The 26,532-nt window shown below is 41.9% G+C and overlaps 1 protein-coding gene across 3 annotated transcripts in view; it reads right to left on the bottom strand.

The window, feature by feature from the left end:
* Positions 1-1,137: 1,137 nt before the first annotated feature.
* Positions 1,138-26,532, bottom strand: part of MDGA2 (MAM domain containing glycosylphosphatidylinositol anchor 2) — a 371,741-nt gene continuing 346,346 nt past the window's right edge. For 2 of the 3 annotated variants that reach the window (XM_030483781.1, XM_032919889.1), the window contains 6 exons: positions 24,448-24,468; positions 18,450-18,605; positions 17,187-17,345; positions 9,655-9,785; positions 3,733-3,838; positions 1,138-3,174 (listed from right to left, as the gene is read on the bottom strand). In XM_030483781.1, the coding sequence (XP_030339641.1) occupies positions 3,086-3,174; positions 3,733-3,838; positions 9,655-9,785; positions 17,187-17,345; positions 18,450-18,605; positions 24,448-24,468 (662 nt within the window). In that variant the 3' untranslated portion in view covers positions 1,138-3,085. The remainder of the gene's footprint in view (positions 3,175-3,732; positions 3,839-9,654; positions 9,786-17,186; positions 17,346-18,449; positions 18,606-24,447; positions 24,469-26,532) is intronic. The other variant, XR_003991066.1, reaches the window with a different exon arrangement.

Here is a 26,532-nt window from a genome sequence, read left to right as displayed (position 1 = left end):
AATTTCTTTGTCTTTAGGGCTGTCTTCCTCACAGCTGCCCGAGCACCAGAGGACACTGCCAGGTGCTTTCCAAATCCTCCCTTCCCATGGAATCCCCCGTCACACCACTGCCATCAGCCCTGTGGCTGGAGCTCTGCCAGGTGTTTTGAAGATACGTCTCCTGGCCTGTGCTGATCAATGGGTGTCCAAATTTCAGTTTACTTTGAGTCTACTTTTGGAAGGGATAAATCAGAAGGAAAATCAGGAAAATACTTCAAAGGAAATGGAATGCTTCATGTTTACTTCAAACTGATTGACAGATTGCCACTGTTTTTTTTTTTCCATATTGCCTGTTTCATCTGATCAGAGCAGTGAAATCGGGTGTGATAAAATACAGCAGAACAAGGTTTGCCTTCAGCTTAGCATGGTGAAGCACAAGCATGTGGGGACCTCATACAGTGCCTGCCATGGCTCCAGCCCAGCTTCATTCAGGAGCAACGCTGCAGCTGCTCAAACTAGAAAATGAGCAAAACTGAGATTGCACAATGATCAGAAACAGAACAGGAAATGCAACAGGGGAGTCTGCTGCAAAACTGTCGTGCATCCACTTCTGGCAGGGCTCCTAGCAGCCTTGGGCAAAGCCAGCCCCTCCGAAGACTCACGCCAAAAGCACCCAGAGAAACCTCTCAGACAATCCCACAGTTCTGTGGCTTTCACAAGAGATCAGCGGGAGGATACAGGTGAAGGTTTGGCTTCCACAAATCCTGAATTATGAGAAACCAAACTCCTACACAAAAATCTGTATCAGGGTCTCACCATACCTGACCTGGTTTTCCATCCCCAATTAAAACCCAGTGCTAGCCAGTGGGAAATCTGGGGTTTTTTTTATAAGAGTGTCATCCCACAGTTCATCCAGAATCTGAGATCGCACCATCTTCAGAGCAGCCTTCCTGCTGCGGTGTGGGGAATTACAGACACCACAAACTGCCTACAAACCAGGGAGCTGACAGCATTCTCCAAAGCTCCAGCCCCTGAGCATCGCCAGAATGGACCATTATATCTTCATGCAACATCAGTTTATCACAGGAAAAACCAAGCCATGCCAGTTGCACCCATCTGGAGTGCACACTGCTCAACAAACACACATACCACTTGGCATACCTTACCTGGAAAGAGGCTTTATTGAACATAGCTGTAAAATTATCTCTTTAGTTGAATTACTGAATTTGCACAAACATTTCTCTACAGAATAAAAAAAATCAAGCCTTGTCATTGTTTTACTGCATCTCGTTGTGCTTTTTATACTCATATTTGCAAATATTATACTCATCTGTTTTTTTATGCTTGTACTCCAATTATTTGCATATAATTTTTTTTTAGTCCTAGGGTATCAAGAGAACACAGAATAATAATAATAATTAAAATAATAATACTCTTCTTTAGACAAAAGTCTTTTTTTTTTTTAAATGAAGTTAAAAGCTGAGATAATTTAAGGAAAAAGGTATTCAAATTGTCATAAACAACTGTAAGGGAACTTTACAATGCAGTGGAAAACCAGCTGGCTAACGGTATGTGTTCGGGTAGCTCAAAACCATTTGTACAGCCTTTTTTTTTTTTTTTTTTTGTTCTTGTAAAAGTGGATTTTTTTTTTCTTTTTTTTTAAATTTCGCTACAATAACAAAATAATCTTTCATGATCTGCACAGAGTCTGGCTCCAGGGCAGAGGCACAGCACCCTCGGTGCTTCGCTGGTGCCAGGGTTGCAGCGAGCTCTGCAGTTTGCTGGGTGTCTTGGCATGCACCGCTGTCCCCACACATGCCTCCCCATCCCACTAACGCTGGGGCTGACTGCCTTGTGAATGGACGTTACAGCATGAAAATCTCTTCTGTGTTTTACCACCTTCTGCGCTAAGTGTATCTTAACAACCTTTTCCTCTGGTTGACCCACTTGATAACCTGAAAAAACAACATCAAAAAAAAGTGCTGCTCCCATTTCCAGGACCAACGGAAGCTATTTTCTAATGGGTAATAAGCTGAAAGGCCATGGCTGTCTGGAACATTACACAACAAATATCTCATCCGGAAGGGCTTACGCCACAGCTTAGGTCCATCCATCTCCAGAAGCGGCTTCGTCTCCTTGCCTGCAGTATGCACACCCAGGCTCCGTAGTTTGTTTAGAAAATAGTTTGCACAAACCATATCTTAGCAGTGCAAGCTTCTCTGTTGAAACTATTATTATTATTTTATTATTTATTTTTAAATCAGGCTTGTTTCATTGAAGGCACTTGGTTTCCATGGCAATTTATAAAAGACGGTGGTTTGGTTTCTTCACTTCATTAGAACAGATGACTTAGTCGGGGAGGGGAGAGGGGTGTTCGAGTGGCCGCAAGCAAACTCCGATAAGCCTGTGTAATATGTAAGCCCAGGTCGCACATCCTGGACAGTAATGCATGCAAAAGGAGATAGCATACAGTTATCAAGCATAGCCATGAGAAATGAAACATAAATGTCTTAAAATACTCTGATTTAGGGTTATTCTCTAGGGGAGGTGACAGCCAAAGTAGAAAGGGCCTACATTTATTTAACTCTATACTAAAAACCTTCTTCAAGGGAAAATGAATGCCAGCTCTTCACATACCCTGTTTACAGTGAGATGTTTCTCTCTCTGTTTTTGTTTTTATTTCCTCTCCTTCCTTTTTTTTTTTTTTTTTGGCAGGCCATTAGGTTTCCATGGTAACAAGCAAACTATTCATTTGAAACAAAACCAGCCATGACTTTGTGCTTTGACAAGGGTTTCTATAGCTCTTTTCCAAGAGTTCAACCAGATGATGCTGTATTCATTATTGACCACAAAAGCACCTGAAGGTCTCTTCCTTACAAGGCCAGATCTCGTTCTCACGCGTGGTTCATAGTGAGTTACACTCCTGTGATGCCTTTTATGTCCCCAGTGCTTTTTAATTTTTTATTATTTATTTATGTATTTATTTAACTTTTGAGTCAGTCAGTGGAGGAATCTTTGGTAGTTTGTTTTTAAATGTCCATTTTACAAAGACTCTTTCTTCATGCCAGTGCCTGGTGAATCTTTTGTAGCCTCTGCCAGGATAAGGTCACCTCTGATGACTTAAGAAAGACATGAGGATGATAACTGGGATAAGTCGTATATGCGCTAATGTCCCAACAGCACCTGATCGTAAATCTACAAAAGGGGGGAAAAAGGTAGAATTAAAGAGCTGCCCAGACACAGTCAGCATTGCTGCAAGGCTTAGAAGACAAAAGGCTCAGCCACTGAATGAGGCACGAGATGTTGGGATAAAAAAACACCTGGCTGTGTAGTTAAGGCCTGTACTGTAATGCACACACGGGGCATGGAGGGATGGAACAAGGTCCACACGGAATCACAACACTGATATTCATTAATTTCATATTGTTTGGACCCCCTGAACATATTTTTAATGCTGCTTTATCTGTCTGCCTATATTGAATCATGGCCGCCCAGCCCAGCCCAGCCCCACCGTGGAGTGCAGCCTCTGCCCACCAGCTTTTCACTTCCGTCTCTGCTAAACCAGCATTTTCCCCATCTGAACAAAGACGTTTTGACTCCAGAGCTTGCTTCCAAGGAAAAAGTTTTACTTTAAGTCTCTCCAACTGAACTGAACAATATATTGTTCTGGAGAAAATCCATTTCAGAAGGTGTCTCAAATTTATAATGACAAGAAGCAATTTGCTCTCCCCCATGTGCAGAAAAGCCACTTACTGTTGGCTGGTTGGTCTGATTTCATACACTCTCCTTCCACAATTGATACATCATCAATAGCAATATCACCTTCGATGCCAGGGCCCCGGATCCCTTCAAATATGAGCTGCAAAAACATAAAGCAGCAGCAGATCAGAGGGTGATGAATGGAAAATGTTCAGCTGCATTTTGCACAGCATTAAACTACATTGATGGGCTTGCAATAATTTACAAACCCTTTCAATGGTGCAAAAACCTGCAACCGAGTAATGTGAATACAGAAGATGTGTGAGCTGTGGAGGCTTTTACTCTTCAGAATGAGCTGAAAAATATCAGAGCTGCCAGTCATCTGCCTATTTGTCTACCTGGTGTCTCCAAGCCAGCTTTGCCACTATGCTAACTGTAATGTGTATGCATGTAAGTATGGTATTCCTGGAGAAAATAACAGGACTAAATGGAAGAAAAGTTTTAAAGAGATTTGGGGTGTTTTCTCTTAGAAACTCCTGCCACCTGACGTGGATGGCAGAGGCTTGAAGAACAACTTGAAGAACAGCATCTGTGACGTGTTGAAGGGCTGATCATCACTTGACCATAGACTGCATGAAAACACGCAGGAGCTGGAAAAACTCCACAGGAAGAGGAAGTTTCAGGCTCTTGAAGGTAGCCCAACCAGCCCCTCCTACCCCATCTCCCACACTGGGGTCCCTCATCTGCACCCTCGTGGCAACTTCCCTGCAGGCAGGATGAGGACAGGAGCTGAACCTGCAACCTCTCCTGGACCATGAAAGACTGGGAGAAACCTCTCAGGAGCCAGACTGGTGTCCCTTCACTCATACCAGAAAGCTGTATTTATCTCAAGGGTTAAGGAAGGGACTAATCTTGGATTCAGATTCCCTGAGGTCTGACAGTGACTTCCTGCGATCACCTCAGTTGATTTTAACCTCCCAAATCTCTACCATGGCAGGAATTGATGACAGTGACAGCCCCATTTCTCTCCTTCCCCTTTTAGTGGCTCATCAGCATGCCTAGAGGCTTTAATCCCTTCTAAGAATGGTTTCATATTTATGAGAGGACATTATGATGTGTTTTAATCACAGAGAGGGTCAGGGTAGATATTTATTCCTCTTTAAGGCTTTAACCTCTGCTAAACAGATGCCAGTGATTTCAAGGTCCTATTAATCATTTTCTTTCAAATATTCCTAGTCTAAAACCCCTACTGCTACAGCTGGGAGAGGAAATGGTGCCTGTATGGACATGGTGGCTTGATGCAAGGTCAGTAATATTTGCTGTAATGTTTGTTATTAGCTATGGATTACTATTGTACTAAAGAAACAAAGTTATCCGCTCTCCTTCCCCAAACCAAACATGATGCTGTTTTGCCATACAGCTGTTTAATTAGCTTTGCAGAAAAGTGGACTCATTCTGTGTTGCAAGAAATTTATTCAGTAGAAAACTTCAAAGCCTTTCTAAAGAGATGGAGGAATTATGTAAGGAATAAATTTCCCAAGCAGCACCATTTGCACAGTTATCTCTGCTTTCCCTTTTCCCTCCTCTTCAGTCCTTTGAAATATTTTTGGTTAACTTAGATGACAAGTTTTTTAACTTTAATCTGCAACAATATATGCATGAAATTCAATGAATTTTATAAGGGTGTGCTGTGGCACTAATGGAGACATTAACTCTTGGGGGTAGAGGCAATTTGAAAAAAACCTCTAATTTCATCTGGAGCAAAATACTTCTTAAATTATACTTCATAATGATCCAACTGCATCAGAGAGCTGTCTGGGGGACTCGGTTTGGCTCTCTCTGTTGTCATTGATATCAGCAGGACACAGATCCGAGCTGCTTCTTTTGGCAGCTTCCAACATTTCTTTGCTCATTATTACAGTTTGACCAGAGCTACTCAATTGAAATGAATAACTTTCATTATAAATGATGAGTAAACACTCAAGGCAGTGGAAGATGACCCTGTAAATCACAGGGGTCCAGCAGTGAGTCCAGCTGAATGAGTACCACACAAGGACTGTATCACAACGATGCACGATGCCACCAGACATTACATTGCACACAAAATTGTCCACTGTGCCTTTCCGCAGAGGGCATGTCCCTCAATCTTGGCGAGATACATGGAATCATAGAATCATAGAATGGTTTGGGTTGGAAGGGACCTTAAAGATCATCAGTTCCAACATCCTGCCATCCTTTTGCTAAGCTGAGCATCCCTAGTAGATGCCTGACCCTGCAGTAATGTAAAACATGTATTTACAGCCTGCCTTTTGTGTTGTAAGCCAGGTGGCAAGGTCTGTGCTGGGAGCACTTAATAACATGAAAGCTGTGCATTTGGAGGAGGAGACTCCACTGGCATTTCACTGAAGTGTGACACTGTAGGTTAATTACTGTAACAAGGTGGATATTAACGTAACAGGGAACTGTGGTTGGGAAAACAGTAAGTTTTTGCATGATTTACCATGTCTGAAAACAGCATCTCAAGTAGTTATTCCTCTGACAATTTTTCAACTCCACCTCTGATGATGCTCAGTATTTAGCTTGAGAGGAAAGTGTCTTCTCCCACAAAGTACAAGTTGCCCTCCTGCTCCTTGGCAGCAGGCATGTAACCAGTCAACAGAGTTTAAAGTCAAATCTTTCCTGATACTGAAAAACACTGTTTCTAGACAAAAGGACTCTATACAAATACAACAGCCATCATTTAATTAAAATTTGCATTTGGCAGTGTGTTTTATGGGCTTCAAAGACGGGTTGCTATTAGCCAGCTTGGCTACATGCTCAGAACAAATCACTGCAGAAGAGAGTTGGCAAGGCATGGAGCACAACCCAGCCTGCAGCTCACAGCTATTTGCAGGAGGTGCCAGATAATCAGAATCCCCTACCAGTATCCTGCAAAACCTATTATCTGCATGTCATGACTTTACAAAGCTGTTGTTAAAAATACTGCATTTAGTTGAAGAACAGTATAGCAAAGGCCACTTTCTTCTCTTAACAGGGGAAATGGAAATAAACCCCTATAGTGTCTCCAGAGTTACCGCAAGTGTCTCCGGGGGATTTAGCTTGTGCTTCTTCAGCAGGATTTCAGACAGATTTTACCTTCTTAACTAGTCTCCTAATGATCACAGAATCACAGACTCATAGAATGGTTTGTGTTGGAAAGGACCTTAAAGCTCATCTAGTTCCAACCCCCTGCCACAGGCAGGAACACCTTCCACTAGACCAGGTTGCTCAAAGCCCCATCCAACCTGGCCTTGAACACTGCCAGGGATGGGGCAGCCACAGCTTCTCTGGGCAAACTATGCCAGTGCCTCACTACCCTCACTAGGAAGAATTTATTCTTAGTACCTAATCTAAATCTCCCCTCTGTCAGTTTAAAGCCATTCCCCCTTGTCCTATCACTACACACCTTTCTCAAAAGTTCCTGTCCAGCTTTCTTGTCAGCCCCTTCAGGCACTGGAAGACTGTTTATAAGGTCTCCCCAGAGCCTCCTCTTCTCAGGCTGAAGTAGAGAGGAGCCTCCACAAATGTCCCCTTCTGGACAGCATGATGACAAGGGTATAAGCCCCTTAGGCTCACTATTGGGGGATGAAAATTTCAGTGGTCCAGCAGGCTCATTTACTTAAGGACAGACTAGTCCCTCTTTTGCCAAAAACATCTTTGACACAAGAAGGTGTCAAGGAGAATATAGCTAAAGGCAGTGGCAGTGCTCCTGCTCAAATCTGAACTAAAATTGACCCCTTCTAGATGCCAGCATGCAATGTATCACTTCCACATATTCTCTTTTTTTGTGTGTCTATTCTTTAAAAATACTTATTAAGTGAATATCTTACTGAGATAACTTGTACGCAATACTTTTTCTGATTCGCAGCACTGTAGTCCTCTCAGTTCATGACAGAAGCTTTGTTATATATCACAGGGACTGGGAAGGTATAAAATTTAGGCTGCAATTTACCCATATAAATTAACCTATAAAAAGTTTTAATTTCGGTGTCAGTGTACTGTTTTACTGCAAAGATTCACTTCAGTTCACTCTCCTTAAATTTAACTGGGAGGTTTATATTCTTTCCTACTTAAGACTCCTAAATAGAAAATAGTTTGCTTGATGCAAGAGCTCTTAAAAAAGTAATTTAAGGTTCCAGCCACTCTGACATTTATTTGTCATATTTGTGCAGAGCTTCATGGCTTTACACTCATTTTATGCTTAAGCACATTTTTACGTTTAAACACAACGTAAAAGGTGAAAAATAGCCACATAGAGAAGCTCCCATTTTGTGTACCAGCTAGTGGCACCAGTGAATATGGTTTTAGAACAGTATGAGCAAGGGGCACCAGGAGCAGAAGTGACCCCTGTAACTCTTCTGAAAGCAACAGGGCCCTGTGCAAGCTCAGACTCTATGGTGGAAGCAGCAGCCTGGGTACCAGAAGTTGTGAGCTGTGGCCTCTGGCTGCTCTGCTATTGCCTCACCCCGATGGCTGGGTAAAGCAGGCATCCCAGCTTGCTCTTCGACCCAAACCTATGACTTCCTCCTCTCTGTGCTGGAGAGGTGACCCCACATTTGTACCCCATCACCTTCCTCTGCTACTCTGCATTGCTGGTACCAAATCCTTTGCATCTCTCTGCCCGGAGCTGATGTCCTTGTCCTTCCCTTCTGCTTAAGCCTGTCCCAGGTCTCAGGAATCCCTCTCAGACACAGCTGCGATCACATTGGTTTCAGCTTCCCCAGGCATCTCTTCTCTTCCTTTACCAGAACAATTTTTATGTTCACATACTAAATCATTATTCTCTCCTTCACTGTCCAGACTTTTTGGATTTATTCTGACTTCATTCACGCACTCTCATCACCTCCTTAGTACTTGGCCCCATGCTCTCTGTGTACTTGAACACTCTTATTCATTTTCTGTGCACTCTTCCTCCCCAGTTCTGCCACTTTGTTCCACTCAAACATCACGTAATGCTATACTTTGCATATCCCTCTCCTTCAATTTTCCTCTTATTTCCCCCTGTGCAATGCTTCTGTGATCATATATGCCCAATTGTTTCTCTTGTCATTGCCTCTCATGCATGGAAATCAAAAAGAAGGGTTAGGATCAGTAATTACCCATAAAGTGAATCCCAATCTGCATGTTTAAGATAGCAGTTTTGACTTGCACTGAATGACTCTTTTTCCCAAAAGCTGGTATCTCCCTGGGAGACCTGGAGGTTACAGAGAAGGGACAAAGGATCCTGGAGAACACTGCACTGCAGGGCCCAGCCCATGGCTCCCATCTTCCATGATGACATTCCCAGACTCAAACACATGAGAGCTTGCTTATGGCAGCTGCCTTTCTGGATCTGTTCCAGTTCCAAACAGCTCACCGCGTGAATGTGAACTGCCTCTAATAGTCTATCAGCCTTCCACTGCCAAACTGAAACTGGAATGTGTGAAAGCCTGTTGTAATTTCCACTCGCCTAGTGAATGAGGTGCGCAGCTCTGCCACAGCAGTAGCTCTGTGCAGGCAGCGCTGCTGCTTTGGGACCTTTCAGCAAAGACTCCGAGATCATTCCTTTTTCTGCAGAAAATGTATGTATTTCAAGAGATCTCTAACACACTATACCATGGACCCTAAATATTTTTTTCACAAGAAATAATTCTGTATTGCAGTTGCTAATCTGAAACAAAAGAAGTTTTATATTGGCTACCAGCACCTTCTGAAAACTGAAAGAAATTTTGTCTTCAAGCAAACAGCTGCTGTTCTGCTATTAAAAGTGTGCATTATTAAGCACTATGGTGCTCACCTATTTAAAGCAAGGAAAGCAATTATCTGTCCATAAAGCAGCTTTTGGAGCTGAAATGAAGCTGTGAAATTTTATGTCGGAAGGAAAGGGTCAGCATACACAGGCTCCCCCTCCGAAAACCAAATACTCCCATTCCCGGTGTGCAATGCACAAGCCATTACCTGAAATGAAGTTGGGGGATTTATATTAACACGGGCTTGGTTCCAGTGCTGTCCCTTATTTCCACTTGAAGACCACAAGGGGTTCTCTATCGCGGTCTGGCCTTTCAACCTCAGGTAAACATTCAAGCTTCCTACAAGAGAGGTGGAGAACTGGAATTGGTTAGGATCTCTGATGGAGCAGAGATGATGGGCTGGCTACAGCAGTGAGTACCCTGCTCACCCCCCTTCCCATTTCGCCTGGGCCTCTGCTAGGTGTGAGTGCATGTGAGGAGTTTTGTAAATTCAGAAACTTTTAAATTTGGAAACACTGTGAACTGGTGATGTGAATCCATAGTGGAAGGAAACTGAAGTGCACTCCCCTGGGGTGGGCTGGGCAGTTGCACCAGGGTGAGAAGGGCAAAAAGCAGTTTGCTGTGCTTTAATACACACAAAGCATTTATAACCTCTTTACCCAAGGCTAAATAAGCGACTTGGTTGCTTCATGCTTAGCTCTGGTTTATGAAGACTGTCTAACTTCTTATTTATTCTGTACATCATTTAACTAATAGAGTGCCATAGAGCCTGGTAAATCTGTCTCAGAGATAGATGTGATGCTCTTACTCTTGCTAAGGAGTATTTTTGAAGGGCAAACATAATTCTCTGAGTTAAAATAACCTTGGTAAAGTCCCTCACTGTGCAGAAACCTCTCTGCCCCAAGTCTGGGTCTTTCCCCACTGCTGAGCATTATGTTACTGGTTTAAGCACAGACACTATTTGCAACAGGTAATAGATCATCCACATTCAGCAGCCCTTCTTTCTGGTTAACCTCACTGTCTCAGACCATGAACCAGACTGTCTAGGTGCACCAGGAGACAGCAAATGCATTGACTTCATTTATCAGAGTTCAGTAATTCACATAGTTTGGCGATTTTGCTCTTTTTTGCCCACCATTGTTACCTGCAGATGTGTGGGGCAGTGGTGTCTCTTTGTACTATGTAAACTACTGCATTTGCCTTCATTCGAGAAAAGTTCAGAGAGTCAAGTTCACACAAGACTACTGTTTTTTTAGGGTGTTAGGCATGGCAGCTGAGAAGCTCATACAAATTATATCTGCAATGAAACCTCTCAGATCTGAGACAGCTGCACAGTGACTCAGCTCCTGCTAATAAAAAGTTCTTATTTCTAGCAGTAGCAAAACTCAGTGCCTTGAAAAACATAAGGCTAACCATGTAATGGAGCAGCAAATATTCTCATCATGGCTATTTCACCAGGGTGCCCAGAATGAGTCCATACATCTTCGTTGAAGGAGGTGGGGGGAGCGATGCTCGCAGGAGCGACTGGGCAGCACCATGTCTCCCACCTGCCTCCTGCTGCAACATTTTAGTTTCTAAAACGCAAGGGAGGGTACAGAAAGAGCACAAAGGAAACCTGGCTTCTAACAGGGACATTGCGTCTCTGCCTACATGCATGCTACTGGGTAAAACAAAGAGACCTGAAACAAGGTTTGCAAGCAGGGAAATGCTTGGGAGGGTTTCCGGCAGCAGCCCTGCAGCCCAGCCCAGTAATATGTCGCTGGGCTGCGCAGGGCTGCTCACGCCAAGTGGCTGCTCAGCCTCAGCTGTCTTCCAAACAGCAGCAACAGCTCTTGGGCAAGGTTTGTATTAGTCAGCTACAACAGTTCTCCTTTCCTTCCCATCTGCTGCTCTCCAAGACTTTTTTCTATTGGGTCTGTAGTTTGAAAAAAAGGCAGGCTATTAGATAAGGCTGCCAAAAATTATAAAATAGAGTTATATATAATGTTATTTTTCTAAAAGACAAAAACCAATGCCCATATCAAGCAAGAGATGAATTCCTGGCTAATTGTTCCACCTGTTTGTGCAGGCTGATATAGCCCATGCTGCAGGGCTGTTTGGAATAACTGAATAATTCAGGTATGAAAAGCATGCAATTCCATCACCGGTGAAGTTACAGAGATTTAAGACTATTCACAGCATACTCAGCCCCTCTGTGTCACATAATTTCTTCAAATTAATAGCAGAATGATAGCTGTCTTATTTAAAATACAGAATAGCCATCACTATACTAGCTATGGTCAGTCATTGCCTACCACATTAGTTAGTACGGATCTAACTGCCTGACCCTCATTGCTAGATATGCACACATACCAGCCTGAAACGTCACTGAAAATTTAACTAATGGCACCTGCAACCCATGCTTACCCTTGAAATTCTGCCAGTACCATTCTGGAAGAGTTACAAGGCCTTTGCAAAGCTGATGCTGTGTGCGAGGACAGGTTGGCTATAGGGTTCACACTGAGGCGTGTCCAGCAAAAATTCATCTAAAGGTTTCAAACTATTCCAAACTTCACACAAATGGGTAATGAATTGCCTCTTGAGTAGGAGAAAAAACAGTAGGCAGGAGGAACAACTGTGAAATAAGGAATAAAGTTTACTTTCTGTCAGCATCCTGCCAAGAGGGTGCCGAGTGCTCCAAAGATGTCACTGGCTGCAACACTAGGGTGGTATTTCGAAGCTCATCACTGTGTGTGCACAAACAGCTTTCAGAATGTGCTGACAGTATGTTCTGCTTCCCCTTTTTGATGGCTCTCTAATGACAAGAAAAGGTATTGCTCTTGGAGCATCAATTAGAAACACCCCATTGGGGGTGTAGATGGAAAAATCAGAATTATAGACTGCTTTAAAAGATGGTGACAGCTATAATGGAGCTACAACCTCTTTCTGTCTCAATGTAGAGACACAATAAGGGCAGTGACTCTTCATTTTCTTCTTCTCCAACAATGGCTTATTGTTTTCTGCAAATCAAGTAATGGGAACTTCTATTTCTCTTATGCTTCAGGGATAATCTACCTTCTCCTTTTGAAGGGTATGGAACGAAGCACATACAGTTTCTGTGGCAGCCAGCACTCTCAGAGTTAGCTCTGTGTGATCTGTCAAGAATTACAATCTGACTTGTAAGTCAGAGACATCTATTTCAGGTAAAGAAATGCTTTATCTTCCTGAATCTAATTGCCAGGGCACGGGATATAGGTCCTTGTTTATCTCATCAGACCTGTGCTGAGGTGTAAGTGCTCATCTCAGATCTGTGCTCTGCTCTCTGCATCGACTTCCAAGTACCTCTCCTTATCACTACAGAAATTTTCAGCCTCTTCTCCAGAGACAGTGAAGACCTGAACAGCAGGCACAGAAGCTGAGCTGGCTAAACTGGTAAGCAAGCTGGTTTTTTTTTTAATATATATTGCAACAGGCATATTCCTGGATTGATGTCACTGGGGTAACTAATTTTTAAGAATGAAGGATGAAGTATCTTTTCCCCTAAGCCTCCAAGACCAGTCCACACCAGCAACAGAGCACCATTCCAGGATGATATTTCATTTCATTAAGGATCCTTCAAAACCAGGTCAGAAATGCAGAAACATTTTGATGAGCATCAGAACTGTTCTGGAAACAAAGTACTTTGCCCTAAGATGTGCGAATAATAACTCTAATAGTACTTGGAAATTTTATGGATACGGATAACTAGGGAGAATGAAGCAATCCAGTGGAAATGCACCGAAGTCTGCTGCACAATGCTACAGCACTTTGGATGAAAAATCAAAGGTTGATGGCCATTCATCTTCTCTGAACATGCTATCACCAGGTCCACGGAAGGAAAAGGCTGAAATTTATTAAAGCCAAATTGCCCTGAAAGACACTTCCAGTTTGCAATGAAGTCAGGTCAAGAATCAGCAGTTCACCATTGTTCAAAAGAGAGATCCCACAACACAGAGATCACAGATGAAGTCTCAGTTAGCAGCTCCTATCCTGCTCTTGGGAAGAAGCCAATGAGCTGGCAGTACAAATTACAGCCAATAGCTGCCCTGACCAGCAGTGCTTGTTCCCAAATGGGTATAAGAAGCACCTTCTATATGTTGGCTGCAAATTCCAGAACAGCTGTGAAGGGTTGAGGCTTTTAACAGCTTGTGAATAGTCAGTCAGTTTTAGTAATAAGATTTGGAATTATCCATGAGGGATTAATGTAATTAAACAAAATGTAACAAACCAAAATGTTTTGGGGGGGGGGGGGGGGGGCGCGAGAATCACAGAATGGTTTGTGTTGGAAGGGACCTTAAAGATCATCTCGTTCCAACCCCACTGCCATAGGCAGGGACACCTTCCACCAGACCAGGTTGCTCAAAGCCCTGTCCAACCTGGCCTTGAACACTGCCAGGGATAGGGCAACCTGTGCTAGGGCCTCACCACGCTCACAGTGAAGAACTTCTTCCTGATACCTAATCTAAATTTACTATTACCCACAGAATTGTTGAGGTTGGAGGTACATGTAGACATCATTCCACCCAAACCCCTGCTCAAAGCACAGCAGGTTAAACCAGGTTGCCCAGGATCATATCCAGTCAGATTTTGGCCATCTCCAAGGACAGAGACTCCACAACCTCTCTGGGTAACCTGTGCCAGTGTCTGACTGCCTTTACAGTTAAAAAAAAAAAAAAAAAGAAAATAAAAAATTCTTATGTTTAATAGATTTGCCTCTATTTCAATTTGTGCCCCTTTGCCTCTTGTCCTGTCCCTGAGCACCTCTGATCTTCTTTACATTCTCCCTTCAGGTATTCATTAACATTGATGAGATCCCCCTGACTCTCTCCAGTAATCCCATGTTTCTTCTGTACTAGGGGGCCAAGTACTGGCCCAGCACTCAGCTGTGTCTCTCTGGTGCTGAGCAGAGGAGCAGGATCATCTCCCTTGACCTGCCGGCCACACTCTGCCCGATGCAGCCCAGCAGGCTGGTGGCCATCCTTACCAGAATGACACATGACCTGAAACACATGGTAAGGTTTCATTTGCCTGGGCAAATCATTGTGTTATAATAACCCCTTTACTAACCCAAAGTAATTTCTAAGACCACAGACCTTTAAAAGCTCATTCAAGCAGTTACCTCATTGAAACGACTATTCATACAATAATCATGTGTTTAAATCATTGAAGTCTTAGAATTTCATCACTCATTAGGTTTTTCTTTTTTCTTCATTATCCTCATGTGAACAATTTCATTGACAGAGTTCACACCTGGGAAATCAAATGGCATATATTTGCTGATTTCATAATTTATTTCTTGTATGCATGTTACATTCTCATGTGTTTCATAACATTTTGTTACTCTGAGGAATTATAATTTTGAATTTAGTAGACATGTATAAGTGTCCATTCAAACACATGGCTGATGCTATTAATTTACTATTTTTCTGCCAATTTGCTCTTCAAAGACAGAATAATATGTAATTTTGTATAAAGCTATTCAAAAGTAGACCATTTTGAACATTAGCTAAAATGATGGTAACTATATTTTTTAACATTAAGGAACAAAAGTGATACTGAGCAATTTTGGTTTTTGACAACTAGGTGTCCACATTGCCATGAACAAACCCCATGTAACCTATGCTCACTAATCATCGTCACCATCTTCACCTGTGTGTCAACTCCTTCGTCAGCCAGCACACTGTATGTCAATTCAAGAAATTACACATAAACAGGAAAGAGTGGTCTCAGCAAAAAAGCGAAGGATACAGATCCTTGCTGAAAAGGTAGCCCAGGAAGAAAACAACAGAATTCCACAATGAGAGGTCACTGTTTTGTGGACAGATGTCAGCCTCGGTGGCTGTTTTTCCTGTATTTATCCCAATCCTAAGGTAGTCCAGAAAAATCTGTTTGACCCATTATATTTGCAACTTTACTCTTCACTGTCCTATACCAGAAATAGCGTGGTATATGACCTTATCGGGCAGTTTATATTTTTTTGCACTAAGCATGGCATGGCTGAATCACTTCCTTCCACTAAACAGCCAAGCTCCCTCTGGAACAGAGAGCCAGGAGAATTTAGACCTGGGGCTGAATTCATGTGCACACAGTGCAGAGACAACTAACAAAAACCTAAGTGAACTTGTCTGTTCTCTTTAAAATCTGAACTCTGCCTGGGGGCAGGCAAAGGTTTTCTGAAAAAACCACCAGGATGCACTCTGAGGATGTGCTTGCCCTTGAAATATATATAAAAATACATCAAGTCAGGTCAGCTTGGCACTGGAAAACCTCCTGACACACTGGTAAGAACTGAGCACCCTATGAGGATTTACAGGATTTATAAAAATTGGCTATTGTTTATACTTTCATATTTCCCCACACATTTTTTTCATACAACACAAAGAAATTAAACATTTGTGTTGAAAGAGCCATGACTAAAAATAAACTTACAGATACACCCTGCAAGTATATACTCCCACAGCTTATGAGCAAATTGTTCATGACTTTTACAAAAGAACTGTGTGCTGCTGCATCGCACACAGGCTCTGCTGCCCCAGCTGCCAGCACATGAGTAGTGCTGCTGCTAATTGCTCGATCCTGAATCTAGTGATTCAAAACACTGTGTTAGTATCAGGCAAAGTCCTTGCAAATATCACCTTTTCCATTTTCACACTATAAAGCTCCCTGGCGTGGCAGTGTGCTCTCCCACTATCTGACCTTTATTTCCTGTAAAGTGATAACTACCAGTGGCAGTGATAATGGATGTGTCTGGTCATGATGGTTGCACCTGACCCAAACAAAGTGGATTCAGAGAAGACAGAGAGCAACACAATAGCCAAGGGCTAATGTGAGCAACATGCACCCTCCTAAACATAATGCTGGTCAAGGTCCAACTCAAGCCAAGTTTGGAATAAACTAACATCTCTAATTGGTATGCAAATATGACTGTGGGTCACTGATCTCGCTCCATAACCCATGGGCACCCCAGAGCTCATGGTGCTCTCCTGCATGGCAGTGGCTGCACGCCAGGATCACCCCAGCACAGGGCCACCTCTCAAGGTTACTCTCGAGACTGAGAGATTCTTGGCCACAACAGATCTTTGGTAAGTGATTGGCAGCATGCTGAACTTTGATCTCAGCTAAGTTATATAAAGGATTGATTGTGCACCTATAATCCTTTAGATATAAGCTGCTGACGACATCTGGGACTAAGTCTGGATCCAGCCACACCTCAGCTCCTCTCTGAGAAGGAGTTTAGAACACAAGGGCGTCCTTTCTTAACCTCATGACCCAACAGGAGGGTCTCCCCAACAGTTTTTTCTGAACCTGTCCTCTAAGCAGTAAATAAGTGCACCTCGCCATCAAATCTTGTTAAACCACTGATGCATTTACTAAGAAATTTTGTTAAATCACAAATCACATTGATATTTTATATCAATAAACATATCTCTACTTCTCTCTCATGAGCAAAGTGCGTCACTCCACCTGCAACACCTGTTCAAAACCTCGCGCATGCATGAAACACCTCCTAGGTGTAAGAAAGGCTCCTGCCAGTGTGCTGATTAGTGGAAAACAGAGTTTTACAGCAATTTGGATGCTGTCAAGCACTCATCTTACTAGCTTTGGTTGCAACTGGCCCTTGCAGGTGTTGGCAGTCCTCCTGTGCTTTTCTTTCACACAAGTGGACTTTTCTCTTGCTATTTCTCCCAAAGTGAAAAGACAAGGTCATTGGCTTTCTCTCACCTATGTGCTGTCCATACATGTGATAGTAGAAGCTAAAACAATAGGCTGTGTTCGTAGCTCCGTAAGGATTTTTTGGAGCGACACTGAAAACAGGACTAACAAGTCTGGCTTTTTCTCCTTCCAGCCTGGGGCGTGATGTCTCAATGTACATGTAGAAACCTAGGGGAAGTCCAAATGGAAATCATTAGGTTGCAGTCTTCAAAACCCAACACACACTCACGCAGGAAGACATCACGACTACCAAGAATCTTGATTCATTTTTCACACGCGTTTGACATCACCATGGTTTCTGGGACGTATTTTTTCTGCATTAAGTCCATGTGCTTTCCACAACTACTTCAAAGACATGTTTTATACCAAGAGCATAATCAGCGCTAGCAGGTCAATACTTGTAAACAACTTAAAATGGATGTAATATTGTATATACACAAGAAAAGAAGAAAATCTTTATGATGGGGTTCAGACTTCAGTCTCAAGGTTTCAATTTGTTCCTATAAACACTGAGCAGGGATGACTTGTAAAATAAAGGGAAAATATCTTGATGGAAGCCTTTCATGGAACATTTTCAACTGTCCATGTCAATCAGATGATCAAAAGCTCATTTTCACAAAAGAAGACATTTCATTTATTCTGATCCTAGACTGTGCCAACAACAGAGAGGATTTACTAAATTCAACCAAGCAAATACAATGCAGTACGATTTTTTTTTCCCCTTTGGTAGTGCAAGCAGGAGGCATACAATAAAATAGCATGAGTTACTGCAGTACTTGATAAATTCAGTACAATATGTCTGACTTTTCAAATGCAAATATACAATGCAGTCAAGACTGCACGCTTCTGTTAACTGGGGTAGCAGATTGAAAATTACACATTTTGGCAACACCCAAAGTAAAAACGGGGCAAAAAAAAAAAAAAATCTCATTGTGACAGTCTGAGAGAGTCCAAGTTAGAATTTAAATGACATAAACCAGAAGAATATTTCAAGATGTGCCAGAATATTTCCCCACTAGACTATAATGTGAAAGCAATCGCTTTGAAAATGGCACAATAGAAACCATACAAGATGGTTAATTGCACCGTTAGTGGGTTGTGCTCTGGGACAAGCCACACGGTAATTTCTTTTAGAAGTCCTTGAAGTATGCTTATTCTTGGTATGATCGGGAAAGTCAATGTAGCTGGCTGAATGGGCTGTCCTGGACAGGTCCCTCACCCTGGCGGAGCAGACACCAGTGCCAGGGGACCCAGCACATGGCTGGAGCTTACCTTCCTTGGAGCCAGTCCGATCTGCATTTGGCCCAGTGTTTGGAGTGTATTTTGTGTCTCTAGTGGCAGTGCTTTGTTTTGTCCAGTCGAAATTGTCTGTGTCATCTTGAGTGAAAAGGCAAATGTTACCATCCTCAAACCCACAGTGGAACTCTCCTGCCAATGTAGCAAATAAGCAGAAAGTTAGTGGCTGACGTTATTCTTCCTATGCTTGTTTGTCAAAGTACTTGCCAATTATAATAAACAAATTGTACAATGATGCTTATTAACAGCACTGGAAAATAGACATACATTTATTTTACATCAGTTTCTAGTGTTTAGTGTTATGTTTTCTTTTGCAGTAACCTCGATGAAAAAGAAATCATGGTCATTAATCTGTGTTGGTGTTACTTAAAATTATATTCAAATCTATCGTATAACTCTTCCTCACATATTCAGATGTATACAATTGCCCTTAGAGACTCTGTCTCTTCTTACCCAGCTAGCATTTCTAAAAAGCTGAGAAGAAAAGGCAGCATCTCCTTAAAACATGAACTGGGGGAAATAAAAGTGAGAAGTGGGTTATTTTGGTTTAGGGATAAGAACATTAGGGAAAAGAGGACAGCAACTCTTCAAAATGGAAACATTATCTCCAAATGACATGTCCTAAACTATTCTTGGTTTTCAACAGACAGGGGAAAGCAAGTCATGGCTAAAATGAGAGCAAAGGAACTTTAGGGTAGACATGAGGAAAATCTCTAAAAATCAGGGCAGTGAAGCATATGAATGGATTGCTCAGGAAGAGCACTGAGTCCCCATCACTGGATTATAATAACCAAGTAACTGGGAGGAAGGTTTAGGTCTCTCTGAACCTATATGGGCAGGACAGGACAGGCAACTGTATAAGTCTGGAAGACATCTCCTAGTCTTCCATCAAGATATCTGTTATGTAGTTGAGGTCAAGTGGTAAAAGCTTAGGTCTAAAGAACAAAAATGCCAAGAACCCCAGAGAGAATTACGGAGATCCTCTCCTTTGCGAAACAGAGGTCCATGAGGCACACCAGTCCAGAGATCCTACCTTCTGGTTATAATGGGATGAGAAAATCCTACTGCCAGAGATTTAGGAACCAAAATAAATCAAAACTTCAAGGTTCAGTTTTCATCAGAACAGAATAAGGCCGCATGTAGTAAAGTGTGCAAAAGCTTAATTTTATGCACACCATCAGTTCCTGCTGAGTTTACTCTTCCAGCAAAGTCAATTGATTTATCTGAGAAAACAAGCAAATCTCTCTTCTCTAGGGAAAATGAAGCTCTCTGCACAGTGTGTCAGCTACAGCCTTCTTTATAGGGGTGCAATTTATATTCATTGTTATGAGGAACAGCAGGCATCATGGCTAAATTGAGAAGGCATATAAACGTTTGCAGTTTGGGGGTTTTGGTGAACTATAAATCCACTTAAGCCACTGGAGCTTCACTGTAAATCAGTGAAAACAGAGGGACCTGGAGCTTAGCTTGGATATGTACTGCTTAGCAAGAATGCTCGTCTGAAGCTTATTTAAAATCAGGTAATACTGCAGACTCAAAAAGCAGGCTTGAAAAATTCATTCTAAACCACAAGGTACAATAGGAGTGATTTCCAAGTCTTCCTCATTCTGCTTCTGCCTGTCCGAAGAGCAACATAAACTGTACCCTCTCCACAACAATCAGCATAAAACACCGTTCTCTAAAACCCATTTAACACAAAACTGCAGTCCACAGAAACTTCCTTGGCTATTAGCACCTCAGGCAAATTGACCTGTTTTCTCAGTAAATCCATCAACTTTATTAAATACTCCAGGAGAATTAATTTCCTTAAGCACAGTTCCTTAACTGGCAAACATAACTGACGACCACTGGCATGATGGGATGCCAGTTCCAGGACCCTGCACTCTGGTTTGGTTCTGGAAGCAAGGTCTTCTGAATCCTGAATTTTGAATGATGAAGAATTGGCAATATAGACAATTGTTCAGTGTGTAAGCACCATCATCCGCACTGCAGAGAAGAAATGCAAATAGAGGCCTGATTGTGGTTCTTCCTGAGATACAAGCAAATCAAAGAACAAGGCCATAAGGAATACACATGGGCAGATTACATCCAAAATGCTTCAAGAGAGATGCAAGTGAATAGATGCAGACTGACATCTCTGTCTTTATCCCAAAGACCAGGAAGAGAATGCAAAGACCCTGACAAAGCTCTTGAAAGACACAAGGACTCGAATGAAGCACTCTGAACAAAATGCCAGCTGTGCCTCTTATCTCCAAGAATACCTTTTACATGACTCGAGCTCCAAATTCACTTGGTTTACACTGTATTTTGTGCATTTGGCTTCCACCTCCACTTATGCAAGTCTTTCCTATAGCAAAAATGGTGCTGCTTCTACACAGTGTGATCAAATTAAAGTTCGAAGCAGTAACTTAAGAAGAAAAGTTCTGACTACCAGACCCAGTCCTACATCAAAGTGAATTAACACAAAGCATTTTCAGCCATTCAGCAGTTTCTAACACTGCCCCTCCTGTACCTTAAACACTGCATTTGCATGTCACACCACGCCTTCAGAGCTTCATTAAGGAATTCCATATCAGCAGAACAAAAGTTTTCTTCAAGTAAAAAAAAAAAAAAAAAAAAAAAATTCAGGCCAGATGAAAAAAGCAAAGTAAAAGTTTGTCCTTTATTTAATAGGAAAATACTGGTATCATATAGGACTTCTCTATTTGTTATACATTGGAAAAGGTTAGTGTTATATATTCTTGGCACTGAACACTTCTTAAAAAATGACAGAAGAATAAAAATCAGAAATAGTTCCCCAAAATTACCTCAGTACATTTCTTATGCAAGAAGTAGGAGAATTTAAATAGATCTGGATGGCCTTGACCTGTTCATAAATGGGGCACACTGAGTGCAGGAGGAACAGCCAGCCCTTGCCCAAGCACACACAGGTGCTGCAGCTCGTGACATCGCTCAGACCACTACGGTTTGTTGAAAGCACTAACAATGGTGCTAATTAATATTAAAGATAGTGGTCAATTTTAGTTAAAACGGATGCCAGCTGTGGAAGTGGATTCAGGTTTTTAATAATTTCTTTGCCCCAATTAGGGCAAAATCTGAAACCATTCTCAAGGAGAAATGCTCTTCATTGTAGTATGAATTTTTGTCATCTATTTCCATAAAGTTCAAGCTGAATATAACTCTCTAACATCTAATCTCTTCCATTATTCACGTGTAACATCTAGTTGCACTAACTCATATGAAATCCCTATGGTTTACATTAAATGTTTATATTATATGTTACAAAACAAAATGTAGATCTGAGGCTACATCTCAGTGTTTAAGTCATTTGATGCTACTTGCTTAAGTATTGCAGAAATTTCATAAAAAGGAAGCATTTATGTGATATGATTATTCCAGAACTAAAGTAGGAAGAACGAGATTTCAGTTTGCAAACAGGTACCTTGTGCCCAGTTGAAAGCAGCTCTTCATTCACAAAGGTGTAAATAAAATCAGAACTGAACCCAACAGGTTTTAAAAAAAACCACCAGAACTTTTGTAGAAAGCACGGACAATAATGAGATTGAATTTGTTACAGGAGACAGAATTTCTCCAGCTTACAGGTTTGAAGATCTGCAGATCAAGCTTTCTTTCCTGTCAACGGATTTCACTCAAAGAATTGCTGGGGGGAAAAAAGCAAACCAAAATTTTACCATCTCTCTGGCCATCTGAAAGAAGTTATACTGGGCACCCTATAGTTCTGGTGTGGAGAGAGGCAGACCTAGAAAGCACATGAAGGAAACGGTGGACAGGTGGGCGGAGATGCCCTTCCTCACTTGATCCCTAACACTCCCTATTGCAAGGGACATTTGGATGCCACCTGCACTCTACCACGTGCCTAGTAGAGCTATAGAGACATTTTGAAAATGAGACAGTTTCAGATCTTAAAATCATAGAGGGCTACACTGTGAAGCAGTTGGGATTGCAATGCATTTTATTCTTAATATCACAGAGTATATATTTGATATATTAATTAGCTTGAGTCTCATGTACTGCTCATTTAAGTCAATGGGAGTGGTTCCTTCAGCTCCTGCGAGCTTTGAACTAACTCCTGATTAATTATTAATGCATTGCACAAGATCTTCCGCAAATAAATTTAAAATTTACAGAAAGGCTTAGCCATCATGTGTGAGAGTTGGAGAAAGAGGCTGCTGGTACAGCCCAGCACTGCTTTTCTGCCTGATTATGGCTGCATGACAGCAACAATAATGGCAGACTGAACCCCATTCCCTGCACAGGAATATTTTTTGCATGTGTTATTAAAAGTAAGAGGAATGTCAGAATATGTTGCAACAGAAAAACAAGCATTTGCTGTGGTGTGGAAGAAAAAGATGAAGGAGATAGATGTGGGGACTGTTAGGAATAGGGTGGTTTTACTGGGACATGACAAAGCTCATGACAAAACTCATGACAAAGCTCATGACAAAAAACAGGATCAAGCCTCCTGTTTGTGACATTTGTGGGAATTTGCCCATGGAAAAGTGTAAGAACAAAACTGTTAAAGAAGTCCTTTCTGCCCCGCAACATAGAATCATACAATATAGAATGGTTTGGGTTGAAAGGGACTTTAAAGACCATCCAGTTCCAACCCTCCCCTGCCATGAGCAGGGACACCTTCCACTAGACCAGGTTGCTCAAAGCCCCATCCAACCTGGCCTTGAACACTGCCAGGGATGGGGCAGCCACAGCTTTTCTGGGCAACCCATGCCAGTGCCTCACCACCCTCATAGTCGAAGAATTTCTTACTAGTACCTAATCCGAATCTACCCTCTCCTACATCTACCCACATCCCTGTGGCTGAGCACCAGCACATTAGCGAAAACATAGTCCGCTTGCAATTTCAATCATGCCCGTGGAGCTGCCTCCTGTGAATTTGTCTGAACACTTTCACACCCAAGTTGCACTTTTGGTCTCCACATTTCACTGTGCAAATGGGGTCCATGATTCCCACATGCAGTGCATGAAAAAAGTCTTCTTTTTGTTTTAAAGCTGCAGATGAGCTTCTGACTACTCTCTGATGCAGCATAATAACTCAAGAACTGCAAATGTAATTCTTACGCAAAGATAAATGAAGTCGGAAAATTTCATAAACTGACATTTCCTTCAAGATTTCTACCATACCTGTTGAGGTGCAGACACAGTTCCTACACAATAGGTCTTTCAGGTATTTAGCTACACCCGTGACTAAACCGTGGCATCACCTGTACATTCTGAGCTGCAATGCCCACAAATGGAGGTTACTTTTAGAACGCTAGTATTTTCCTTTATAGAATCAGAATCACAGGACTATAGAATGGTTTGGGTTGGAAGGGACCTTAAAAGCTCATCTAGTTCCAACCCCCTGCCATGAGCACGGACACCTTCCACTAGATCAGGTTGCTCAAAACCCCATCCAACCTGGCCTTGAACACTGCCAGGGATGGGGCAGCCACAACTTCTCTGGGCAACCTCTTCCAATGTCTCAGAACCCTCATAGTAAAGACTTTTTTCCTAATATCTAATCTAAATCTCCCCTCTTTCAGCTTAAAATAATTCCCCCTTGTCCTGTCACTACAGGTTCTTGTCAAAAGTCACTCTCCAACTTTCTTGTTGGCACCTGTAGGTACTGGAAGGCTGCTCTAAGGTCTCCCCTGAGCCTTCTCTTCTCTAGGCTGGACTGTTTAGATGAACTGTTTGGGGCAGTGAGAAAGAATGATGAGCTGGAGCTATAATTTTTCCATCCTCCATTTACTCCTTCTTTAGCACCTTGGAGGAACAAGATGAAAGACACCTTCAACCACCAGCCCAGCTCACACACAAAAAACTAAGGTGGCCCTTGCAATCTACGGGATGTGACTGAAAGTAAAATACTTCCAATTTATTTTTTAACTGTGAGGAACAATGGATGCAAGGACAGTTCTTCATACACATAAAAACTAAAAAGATAAATACTTACGTAAATGCGGATTTACTGGAGCTGGAAGACAGAGCAAAAATAAAATTAGCACAAAGAAGAAATTCTAACTTACCAATATTCAGACTATCCTAAATTTCCCAATTTTTCCCTCCCCTTCACGACCTTGATCGTAGCTCCTACACTGAGACAGCCAGCAAAAATTGAAAGTTCCTTTCTGAGCAAGTTTTGTGGCTCCATGTCAACCCAAAGCAAAAGTTTTAGTGAGAAACACTAGCCTCTCCCATCCATGATGTGTATGCCTCATCACTAGTACCTGCAGCTTGCGGAACAAGACACTGGAATTAAGTATCAAACCTAGATTACTGGTGCAGATATTGTAAAGATGGGGATGACTGGATAGCAAAACTCCAGGGTAATGCCTTTGTACAGGAATCTGACAAAAATTACAGTGGGGATGAATTCACCATAAGCAGAGGTCTGCATCGGACCTTGCTCAGCATTTAAAATTTCATTTTAGTGTTGTTCTAGAACACTTCAGATAATGAATTACCCTTCTACTCAATAAATAGTACTATTCCTCAGTTTAAGATGTCTGTGCACACACAAGTCTTAAGAAACAGGCAGCACTTGAATTCTTCTTAGAAATGCCAATTTTACTTTTAAATAGCAGAAAAAATAAGCACAGAAAGTTTGTGAGAAGAGGTTTGATCTCATTAGACTGAGAGACACAACCAAGGAAAAACCTGAGAGTTCTGGCACATAAACTGTCTTCTATGGAGGGGACATGTTAAAGAAATTTAAGACTATGACAAAGGAAGGTGAAGTGTGCTGTCCTAAAAAACTGCCAGCAATTCCATCACACCCCGTGCTTGCCTGAGGAGCCACTCACAAACCCCTCTACATCCATAATTCTTTAATACTGAAGTTCATCTACTTAACACCTCAATAGGCTGAAACAGAATGAAAGTCAAACCTCCATAGTGCCTACAGAGACCTTAACCATAGGAATGACAACGCAGGTTTAGGTCCAGAGTAACCTGTACAATGCTAAAAACTGGAAATTGGGTTTGAATAAGAAATTAGTCTGCAGTTCTGTGCTACCTGTTTGCAGAAGGGTAAATTTGAGGATGGGTGACTTAGGAAGTGGCCCTTCTGCTATAAGCCCTTACGCATGCGAGAAACAGAAGGGTGCTAAGCTCACAGCTGGAATTTAATGTTATTAATAGAAAATTGGAAATAAAATTTTATCTCCAAATAATGGGTTCATCTGGCAACGCCAGATATCAGTATGAATGTTGCTCCATGTTTTCTTGCTGCCCTTCTCATACCATATTACTAGATATAAACTCTTGGTTCATGACCCCAGTCACGGATTCTGCATAGCTTTAGATTTCATCTGAAGTTTTCAAAGCAGCACTAAATTAGCAACTCTGCCATTTTATCTCCCTTTCTCTGAAACACATGAGCAGTGATTTGCCCCAGTGCAATCTTCTTAAAAAACTTAGTCATTACGTTACATTAGATAACCTCATAGCTTTTACCAACAAATAACCTTTCATTCTCCAAGAAACATTCATTTTGTGAAATCCTTGAGTGATTGAACTTGAATTAGCTGAAATTGCTGGGAACTACACTTACTGATGCTTGATTTGTAGCTAAACATACATGTTTTTATGGAAACTATTATCAGCCTGTAACCTTGAGTCATACTATTCAGATTGTTCACAGCAGAGCAAAAAAGGCTTCTTGGCAACCAAGCTTCAGTTCACACTGATTGACAAGAGCAGAAAAACAAATTAAAGCAGTTTGGCTGAACTTACCTAACATTATAAATAAAGAAAAATACCCCACCACAACCAAATAAAAAACCAGAAAGCCCACTCCTCTAAGTAATACAGCACGCTGCTATAAGACAATGTGAACGGCTCTAGCTCTCACTGCAAAAAGGCAAGGCTGCTGTGTGCATGACACACAGGTAGCAAGTTATATCAGCCATAAAGGGAAATTAATGGATGACTGAGGGAGTAAATTCCCAAAGCTGACTTTGAAATGTCTGGAAAACCTGTGCTCTGGTCAGCTGACCCAGGCTCATGCTAGGAGGAAGGTTTTGCTGGAGGAGAATCT

Source organism: Strigops habroptila, chromosome 4 (genome assembly GCF_004027225.2).
Source record: "Strigops habroptila isolate Jane chromosome 4, bStrHab1.2.pri, whole genome shotgun sequence".
NCBI classification, from domain to species: Eukaryota; Metazoa; Chordata; class Aves; order Psittaciformes; family Psittacidae; genus Strigops; species Strigops habroptila.
The sequence above is the reverse complement of the archived record's forward strand: the minus strand, read 5'-3'. Positions and strand labels throughout refer to the sequence as shown.